At 42.7% G+C, this 10,782-nt stretch overlaps 1 protein-coding gene across 1 annotated transcript; it reads left to right on the top strand.

Annotated features, from left to right (window-relative positions):
- Positions 1-2,905: 2,905 nt before the first annotated feature.
- On the top strand, positions 2,906-9,393 carry ttpal (tocopherol (alpha) transfer protein-like). Its single transcript, XM_054797785.1, has 7 exons — positions 2,906-2,950; positions 3,086-3,214; positions 3,292-3,511; positions 4,787-5,030; positions 5,196-5,389; positions 7,644-7,754; positions 7,979-9,393. The coding sequence occupies exons 3-7, from the start codon at positions 3,311-3,313 to the stop codon at positions 8,255-8,257; spliced, it is 1,029 nt and encodes a 342-aa protein (XP_054653760.1). The 5' UTR covers positions 2,906-2,950; positions 3,086-3,214; positions 3,292-3,310; the 3' UTR covers positions 8,258-9,393.
- Positions 9,394-10,782: the final 1,389 nt, after the last annotated feature.

Genomic DNA, 10,782 nt, shown 5'->3' with positions numbered 1-10,782 from the left:
AGTAAAATGAAGGTGTTTGTACATTTTCTCAAAGTCAAATATTTAAAATGAAAATACATAAACCATGGTGCAACGTGGCAGTGCTGTTCGATCTCTGATAACATGTTGTTGTAGATCGATTTTAAAAATGGACAAAAGCATGATTCAATTTAAAATACATGTTCAATATTTTCTATTAGCTCAAATAATACACTCCTGATCAACATTTTAAGACCAATTGAAAAATAATTTACATTTCACACTGTTGGATTTTAAGGGGGTTCTAAGTAGAGCTTTGAAAAGCAAAAATAAAAAATTGGAGTGAGACAAAAAAAAAAAAAGAGTAAACAATTTATTGCAAACAACCATTAAAGTGAAATAGGCTGTTCATCAGCTGATCAAAAGTTTAAGACCACAGCCTTTAAAAAGCCAAAATCTGGGCAAAAATGATTTTCTCTCAGGTATTCACACTGTCAGGATCTCTTGGTGGCAAAGGCAAAAAAGCTTTGTTGATGGCAAAGGCAAAAAAGCTTTCTCTCTTAAAACGTGGTTGGATTGTTGAGCTGCATAACTAAGGCCTCTCGCAGTGCGTCATTGCTGCTGAGGTTAGACGCTGTAAGACAGTCACTTTAAACTTTTTCAAAGACACTAAGGGTTATGTAACAAAAAAGTCAAGTGGTAAACCCAAAAAAATGTCATCGGCCCTGAGCCGGAGGATACGATTGATTGTCCGTAAAGACACGGAATGATCCTCAGCCCAAGTGAAGGTTGTTACTGGAGCCAAGTGCAGTCCAATAACCATGAGACGGCATCTAAGTTTTAAGAACAAAAAACATCTTCAAAGGCTGCGTCTCCTTCAACGCCACAAAATATCCTGTTTGGAATTTTCACAAGAGCACCAAACATGGGACACTGAAAGGTGGAAGAAAGTTTTATTCTCTGATGAGAAAAAATGTAACCTTGACGGTCCTGATGGCTTCCAATGTTACTGGCATGACAAGGAGATCCCACCTGAGATATTTTCTAGCCACACGGCACAGTGGCTAGGCCGCCATCATGATCCGGGGTGCGTTTTCCTTCAATGGGACAATGGAGCTTCAGGTTGCGCAGGGGCATCAAACAGATGGCTGTGTGAAAATGTTGCGGGGGCATCCGTCCTGACTGAAGGGCCCCGTCTGTGTGGTAATGACTGGCTTTTTCAACAGGACAACGTTGCAGTTCACAATGCTCGACTGACAAAGAAGAACTGACAAACAAGAACTGCTTCCAAAGGAATAATGTCACTCTCTAGGACCATTTTGCATGTTCCCCTGATCTAAATCTAATTGAGAATATTTGGAGATGGATGGCAAGGTAAGTTTACAAAAATGGACATCAGTTCCAGACAGTGGATGCCCTTCGTGAAGCCATCTTTACCACCTGGAGCAACATTTTTTATGACTCTGTGGTGGCCTCAGCCATCTTCTATGCTGTGGGCTGCTGGAGAGGGGGCAGCACGGACAGGGACAGGAGCAGGATAAATAGACTGATCAGGCGAGCTAGCTCTGTCCTGGACGGTCCTCTGGACTCTGTGGAGGAAGTGGGGGAGAGAAGGATGTTGGCTAAGCTGACATCCATCATGAACAACACCTATCACCCGCTACATGACACTGTTGTTTCCCTGAGCAGCTCCTTCAGCACCAGACTGTTACACCCACGGTGTAAGAAGGAGAGGTTCCGCAGGTCCTTCATGCTTTCACTATGCTTTCTTTACACTGTTCTCTTTACTTGTCTTGCTGCTGTAACAAGTAAATTTCCCCGCTGTGGGATAAATAAAGTACATACAATACAATACAATACAATACAATTCCCTCTAGCCTCCTGGAAACACTCAAATTAATTCATTTATTTTCTATGCCACTTAATTTTCATTAGGGTTCGCGGGAGTATGCTGGAGCCTACCCCAGCTGACTTTGGGTGAGAGGCGGATGCCATTAAGCATGCTGAAACAAATTTTTAAGGTGAACAACAAGAATGGCGCAGCTACTCATTACTGAGTCCTTTTTTGGGACATTTAATTTCTATTGTAGGAGGGTTTGGGGCTTTTTTGAGCTATGGTCTTCAAATTTGGATTAGTCGATGAACAGCCTTTTTCAGTTTAATGGCTGTTTGTAAGGGTGTCACAAGATCTCATGTCACGAGACCTCGCGAGATTAAACGTGACAAGATTTCGTATTCAGAAAAAAACTGTCTCACGATAATAAAGAAATAAATTAATCACAGGATAAATGAAAATGAACTCATCTCTCGCCTCCAAACAGGCAGTAAGAGAGTTCGCTCAGCACCTAGACGCTTCATAGAATGTCTGTCGTACAGTCGCTTTGTCTCTGTGGGGGGAGGCAGAAGCACTAGCATACACACACAGCAAATGCGTGGAACTTTGTGATTGTAATGTTGCTAACATAACATTTTCCTGACCTACTACAGTAACATGCTGCTGCTAAAATTTTTGGATTTGTGGAATGAAGCTGCAAAGTAAAAAAAAAAAAAAAGAAGAAGAAGTGTTAAATTAACATACATTTTTTTTTACTTTGAATTATGTAAATATTTAAGGCATACTTGACAGTGTCAACATGATTTATGTGACAAGTCCGGTCTAGAATGAGGCAAATTCTGCCATCTACAGCATGAACAAGCACCAGTGGGTTCTGACCTTAAAGAGCAACGAAAGCACTGTTTTTGAACGCAGAAAAAGAAAGTAATGATCTCAAATATGCTTAAAAAGTACTAAACTGCACTTTCCACAAAAATATGGTCTGCATTTCAATGGCAACTGCGTTAAAGTTTGTTTACAATTACAATGCAGGACTCGTCAGGACTGCGTCAAAATGCGTCACAACAAGAGACTTCCGTAGTTGCGCATGTGACAGCCATTAGCCAATGAGAGGTGGCGATCTTTTTACCCGGAAGAGATGATCCTGGTAGTTGACAGGTCTGTTGTGGTTTTTGTCACTCGATCGTAGTGGTGGATATTGACGCACTTAATTACCTTTATGTTTTTTCATGAGTACCATATATGTAAGTTGAGTTAAATGCCTTTCAAGATCAGCCCTTATTCTGATTTCAGCTTTGTCGCATCGTCTCTTTCACGGGTCATGTTAAAATGAGCTATGGAGTCCATGTCGAGTGATGGTTTGATCCAACCGTGACCCTATCGCCTTTGAGAAGGTTTTGAAGTAAAGTCCCCTGTCAGCGGGTAAGTTAAGTATCCGCTGTTTCTCTAGGTGTTTTAAACGGGTGTGGCATACCTGTTATGTTGCTTTTTCCAAACAGCTCCATATCCAGTCAGTTCATGGCTGAGCCTATCGGTCTTAGGTCTGGCACAGTCAATCCTACAACAGTTGCAGAGCCTGTTTGGTTCCCTGGACCCCCACCACCTGTTTACACCTGCACCCTGAGCCCTGAGCTGGTTTCCAAGGCACGAGAGGAACTCCAGGAGAAACCAGAATGGCGTCTACGGGATGTTCAAGCACTACGAGACATGATACAAAAGGTTGTTCATATTCACTTTCCTGCTTTAAAGGGATAGTTTGGATTTTTTTACATGAAGTTGTATGACATCTCCATCAGCAGCGTAGTGCATCAAAGGTGACTTACCCCACAATTGCTCGGCGTTACTTTGTCTAACGTCGTTGCCTGTCTCTGCGCGCTGTCGCCTGTCCATTGTTGTGTATGTGTTCCGCAGTGTTTACATACGCGGACGAAGACTGACGTTTTTTTGAGGAGGCATGTTTGTGATGCAAATGTTTGCTCTTTATAACGCTATCTTTAGCTGAAAACAAAAATTACGTTGGCGTACTCAAAGCAGCGAGAGGTGGGCTATAATGCTAGCAGTACAGTAATCCCTCGTTTATCATGGTTATTTGGTTTCAGACCCGATCGTGATAAGTGAATTTCCGTGAAGTAGGGATCCTTCTATTTAAATTTAATATTTGTATATTTATGAAATAGAAAACCTGTTTATGATCTTCTAAATACGATTTTTAAAATGTATTACAGCCCTCGAGACATGAAATAACACCCATATAGTCACCTTTACATTCATATTACCCAATATAGTAGATACTGTATAAGCACATAAAATAAACCATTTAAGACATAAGTAAAACTTGTGCTTGTGTGTGTCGCAGTAAATGTGTCCCGGATGTGTAGACAGAAGGTGAGGTCGGGGGCTCAGAATTGAGTTTTAGCTGGATTTCGCTGGACTAAGTTATTATTAGAATCATTATTATTGCTACGTTATTATTAGAGAGATATTTTAAACCTGCAATAAAAGCCTGTTGTTTCAGTGATTGAGTTTGGTGCTTGTCTCACTGAACAATTACTGACACCCAGTGACCAATATAGAATACTACATTCTCAATTTTATTTTGCACAGACATTTTTATGCTTGAAAATGCATATTTAAGGCAAAATAATACGTACACTTTGCTTAAATATGCATTTTCTTTTACTAATCTTTTACTAAACTGTATTCAACCACGAAAGAGCATATGTTATTAATTAATATATGTTTTTTGAAAAACCGTGTGAGTGAGAGAGAGTGAGTGAAGCCGCAAAATTTGAATCTCAGTGTGGCGAGGGATGACTGTACTTTCAAATGTTGGCACCTTCTAGGTAACTGGAGGAACTCGTTGCATGCAGTCCTTTTTAAAATAGATGAAAAACATCGTCATCAAATAAATATACCAGCCACACTTCTTTTTAGTTTTGCGTTATCTTGTTCGTTGAAATCAGTTGTCAGGTTTTCTCTCACTTTAATGTGCAGGAGCAGCCCAATCTCAGAACACGGCTAGATGATGCCTTCCTTCTGCGCTTCCTGCGGGCCAGAAAGTTTGACTATGACCGAGCCCTGCAACTGTTGCTGAATTACCACGCAGGACGTAAGGCTTGGCCAGAGGTGTTTCAGGACCTGAAGCCATCTATGGTGAAGCATGTACTGGATTTGGGCTTTCTCACAGTCCTGCCTCAACCTGACCCCAGCGGAAGGTATATCCTCTGCCTCCGGCCAGGTGGGTGTTTGCATTGTGAATTCATATCAAGTCCACATTGAAAATTTTCTTGGAATTTTCAGTTATTTGTACAATTATGTAAAATGTACAAATACTAAAAATAGTACATATTGTTTGACAGTGCCTTCGATTAAAGTTAAACTCCACTTGTATTTCCTTATACAGGAAAATGGAAACCAAACGACTATCCGTTTGTTGACAATGTGAGAGCCCTTTATCTGACACTGGAGAAGCTGATCCAGCCGGAAGAAACACAAGTTAACGGTATTGTTATCCTGGCCGACTACACTGGAGTTGGAATGTCACAGGCTTCCAATCCAGGCCCATTCCTTGCCAAAAAGGTTGTGAGCATCCTTCAGGTAAGAAATCTCAATCTCACCTTTTTTTTTTTTTTTTTTTTTAACTAAAGCCATGTCCACACGAACACAGATATTTTAAGAAATGCATACAGTCTTCCCTTGTTTATCACGGTTAACTGGTTCCAGACCCGACCGCGGTAAGTTTATAACCGCAAAGTAGGATTCAATATTATTAAATTGAATATTTTCGTAGTTAGAGCATAGAATACCTGTTTATGACAAAATACGATTTTTGCCATTATTAGAGCCCCTGTAGACATGAAATCCATCCATCTATTTTACTCCCCTTATACGGGTTCGGGTCACAGGGGCAGCAGTCTTAGTAGAGAAGTCCAGACTTCCTGGTCCCCGGCCACCTCTACCAGTTCCACTGGAAGGACACCAAGGCGTTCCAGGCCAGCTGCGAGACATAATCCTTCCAGCGTGTGCTAGGCTCCTGCTGTGGTTGTACAAGGACCGAATGGCATGTAGTAGCGCGCCACTATTCCCGTACTCCCGGAGCACTTATCACCGGACACCACAAGGGACACGGTCGTATGCCTTTTCTACAAAGTCTACAAAGCACATGTAGACTGGTTGGGCCAACTCCCATGTACCCTCCAGTACCCTTGCAAGGGTGTAGAGCTGGTCCAGTGTTCTGCGATCGGGACGAAAACCACATTGCACTTCCTGTAGCCTAGGTTGTACCTTTCTCTTCAGCACCCTGGAATAGACTTTCCCAAGGAGGCTGAGGAGTGTGATCCCCCTATAGTTGGAACACACCCTCCAGTCACCCTTCTTGAAAAGGGGTACCACCACCCCAGTCTGCCAATCCAGAGGTACCCGACTTCCACACAATGTTGAAGTGTGTCAGCCAAGACTGTCTCTCAACATCCAGATCCTTGAGGAATTAAGGGTGAAACTCGCCACTGGGGAGCGTTTTGACTACCCCAGATACCTCAGCCACGGTGATGGAACTGTCCATGTTCGTGTCTTTGGACTCTGCTTCATCTATGAAAGGTACGTATATCAGTGGGATTGAGAAGGGCCTCAAAGTATTCCTTCCACTGTCCGACTATATCCTCAGTCGAGGTCAGCAGGCTTCCATCCCTATTGTAAACCGTGTGGACCGGGCACCGCTTCCCCTTTCTGAGGTGTTGGACGGTTTTCCAGAACTTCTTAGAGGCCGACCGAAAATCGTGCTCCATGGCCTCACCGAACACCTCCCACACCCGAGTTTTTGCCTCGACCACCGCCAAAGCCACATGCCGCTTGGACTGCCGGGACCTGACACCTGCTTCAAGAGTCTCACAAGCCATCCATGCTCGGTAGGACTCCTTCTTCAGCTTGACGGCAGCCCTGACCTCTGGTGTCCACCATCGGGTTCGGGGCTTGCCACCACTGGCACCGACCACATTTCGGGCGCAGCTATGTCCTCGTTCTCGCCCGGAATGCAGGCGAAGCTCTGCTGGGGGTGAGAGTTCAAGACTCAACGAACGGGAGACTCTGCCAGACTTTCCCAGCACACCCTCACTACACGTTTGGGTCTCCCAGGACTGTCCGGCATCCTCCCCCGCCATCTAATCCAACTCATCACCAGGTGGTGATCAGTTGACAGCTCATCCCCTCGCTTCACCCACATGTCCAGAACATGCGGACGCAGGTCTGATGATACAACTACAATCGATCATAGACCTGCGGCCTCGGGTGTCCTGGTGCCAACGTGCCTACATGGGCATTGAAGTCTCCCAGTAGAACTCCAGAGTCACCAGCTGGGGTACTTTCCAGCACCCCTCTCATGAACTTCAAGGAGGCTGGTTACTCTGAACTGCTATTTTCCGTGTACACACAAACGACAGTCAGAAACCTTTCACCAACCCAAAGGTGCAGCCTCTCCCTTGCAGCAACTCCAGAGTAGAACAAGGTCCAGCCCCTCTCGAGGAGTTTGGTTCCAGAACTCAAACTGTGGGTCGAGGTGAGTCCGACTACATCTAGTCGGAATGTCTCAACTTCTCGCACAAGTTCGGGCTTCTTCCCCACCAGAGAAGTGACATTCCATGTCCCAAGAACCAGATTTGGCCGCCGAAGACCAGGTCTGTGGTCAGAGTTTTCCAAAAGCTCCACTTTTAAAGACAAATGCTACATCTGCGTGTGGACATGGCCTAAATGTTATTGTTGAGTTGTCGTCATGCCACTTTGGTACTCAAATCATATCACGTGGCTGACACATCCCAGCTTTGCCTGCTCTGAAAGCAGCTTCTTGTCCAATTTACAGGATGGCTTTCCAATCAGAATCAAGGCTGTTAACATAATTAATGAGCCTCGGATTTTCAAAGGCATCTTTGCTGTGATCAAACCTTTTCTGAAGGAGAAAATGGCAGAGAGGGTAACTATCTTCTCAGTCTCTTTTAGTTCCAAACAAAGAAGTATTTTGTATTATTTTTAGCTTTTTTATCTTCAAGCTTGTGTTATGAAATACGTAAATTTCATCAGATAAAATGAAAGACTAAGCGGTGTTTTCTAAAATCTCTTGAGAGCAGTGACTGTGTGCTCATTAACATAATGATTTGATGAATGGCGTAACTGATGTTCTCTCATTATTTTGTACAGTATGTGCTTCACAGCTCAGACCTGCGCTCTCTGCACCGAAACATTCCCCGCTCAGTCCTGCCAGAGGAGTATGGAGGCATTGCAGGCCAGCTTGACATGCGTGTATGGTCGAGACTGCTGCTGGACTCTGAGGAGGAATTCATAGTGGAGTTCTGCCAGCCAGATCCACTAGAGGGTGTAGTGCTGCCAGAGTCCATGCTGTTTGATGGCGAGGAAGCCAGAGGGCAGGATGAAGACGCTTTCAGGGGTCTGCGCTCTCAACTTTACTCATGTTACTGATAAAGACTGTAAATACACTCTGCCAGGACATTGTCTTGATACATTTGAATTATGATTGGTAGAGCAAGTTGCTAATATTCTATTTTTTTTGTACTAACATAGAAGCACTATTAGATTTGGATAGCCAGTGTTGTGTAGTTTGCTCTCAGCTCATTCTGTCACCAGCTGCAGGCAGCATGTGACACGAGCATGGCAAAAACCTCATTAGTGATGCGTGTTTTAACTATAAACTGTCACATCTCTGGATTTATTTCGAATTATTGATGTTTTTCACTTCGGGCTTTACATAATATAACAGTCCCTTTTGTATTTGTATTCAGGGTGCACGATCTGCATAGTCTCGTACTCCCACAATGCCACTGTTAAGATTAAAGGACAAGTGTGATGGATTAACTCGAGCATCACCTGCCTGATTTAAATTTAAACATGACCAAAATATCTCACCTCTCACTCGAAGTCCCTGGGATACGCTCCAGCTCACCCTTGATCCTGAAGAGGATAAGTGCTAGAAAATGAATGAACGATGAAAATATTTCTTAGCTATGCACTAAAGGGATAGTAGTTACAAGGTACCATTACAAGATACCACTAGAACCATCACTTAGTTTAAATGTCAGATTTCATATCTAAACAGCTATTACATTGCCTTAAAGGGATGTATTATACAGTACTAACCAAAGCTATGTCCATGTGTATTTTCATTATGTACCAGGTTATAGATGCATCTAAAAGATTTTGCACTTCACTTGCATGGTATTGCAGCGCCTTTGCTTGATTAAGCTTTAGTTTTCTGTTACCTCACATCCTTTTAACAGGATTATTTTTCTAAATTCTGATAATCTGCCATGTGTTTTTTATTTTTTATTTTAACCTTTTATGACCTGTATATCCTTCTGTCATCACTCATTCTCAACATATGGCCTACACTTGTCGAATAGGGATATGCAGCGAATGAACATTCAGTTCTTATTTTGCCAAGTTTACCACTATGTCCTGTGTACAGAACTGTGCCATAATGCCACATCTGCTCTCTTGTGCTTGCTTATTGCTTACTTGAGCAGGTGCGTCATATTTTATGCATGTCTGTTGCTGTAAGTGTATTGTGTAGCAGAATATAACAGTAAAGTAAAATCCAAATGAAATGGGTTTGTGATAATTATAAGGCAGATGTTGTTGGAGAGGGATGGCTCTCTGCTGAGTCACATAGCCTGTTGGTGTTTTTACAAATCTAACGCTGTGGACAGGATCTGATTCTCTTAAACTGGTCTCACGATTCACCACTGTGGGACGATAGGAGCAATGCAGTCAAAAGTACAAAAATGCTCCATTATACTGCCAGCTTTAATAAAATATCTTAAGATTGTACCTAGTTATGAGTATACAGTATTGACATTAATGATAATTGTTACCACATGACTTTAGCCAACCATTTTGATGATAGATTAATACTGTACATAATTGTGATACCTCAAATTTTTTTTTTATTCTTTGTAGCAGGTCTAGAAAAAATACTTTGAAGCACCAATTTATCTGCAATGCAGTGGCACTGGATGATATTGACACTATTGGGCGACAGTGGCTCAGTAGGTAGAGCAGGTCATCTAGAAACCGGAAGGTTGGCAGTATGATCCTCTCTCCCTCCACCCAGTTGCGATCGTGTTACCCACCTTGCCTCCAGTGCTACCCACACTGGTGTATGAATGTCCATAGGTGCGATTTGGCAGCCGTGTTTCCGTCAGACTCCCCCAGGGCAGCTTCGTCTCCAGATGTAGATTACCACCACAAGTGTGCGACTGAGGAGTGAATGAATAATGGGTTCACCTCATTGTGAAGCGCTTTGGGTGCCTTGATCTACAAAATCTAATCCGTTATTATTGGTGCACTGGTGATGTTTATTTAGTAATTGCACACTGACCGAGACATCCTACAGATGTGCAGCAGTCTTCTAAATGTAAACAGAGATCATTTCGTATTAATTGGAGGCAAGATTTAATTTGTGCCTATTGAATCATGCAGTGTGAAGACTTCAGAAGGATTAGATGCAATATTTTGTTTTTTCACCCCAAATTTGGCACAAATTTCCCAACTTTTTTAAAATTGATTTTGCCTATCAAACTACAATGTACACTTTTAAAGAAGAAATGGAGCTCTATGAGCAAACATGTTGGATATTTGCAGACACATCCCTTTACTTTGTGAGCCTCAACATCAGGTAGTGGCCAGCCTTTGGTCAAGCAACTCCATGATAAATCCAGATGTTGAAATATATTTCCACTAGAAGATGTATGTTTTTCAGCAATGCAGAGCTGCGTGCATGTGTTTAGATTAAAATAGCCTTACCATGTGAGCCCGCTAGTCTCCTTTTGGTCTGTTGCCACAGAAACATGAACACAGAACACAGCTCTTTCATGCTTCTTTTTTCTTTGTCATGGGATTTTACGAGATTTTATCTCTGCAAGTTACACTACTGGATACTACCGGCCTGATGTTTCTTTTCGTGAACAAAAGTCTTCCACTCAGTTTAG

Source organism: Dunckerocampus dactyliophorus, chromosome 1, assembly GCF_027744805.1.
Source record: "Dunckerocampus dactyliophorus isolate RoL2022-P2 chromosome 1, RoL_Ddac_1.1, whole genome shotgun sequence".
NCBI lineage: Eukaryota > Metazoa > Chordata > Actinopteri > Syngnathiformes > Syngnathidae > Dunckerocampus > Dunckerocampus dactyliophorus.
Note: the sequence above shows the minus strand (reverse complement) of the source record. Positions and strands in the feature narration are given on the sequence as shown.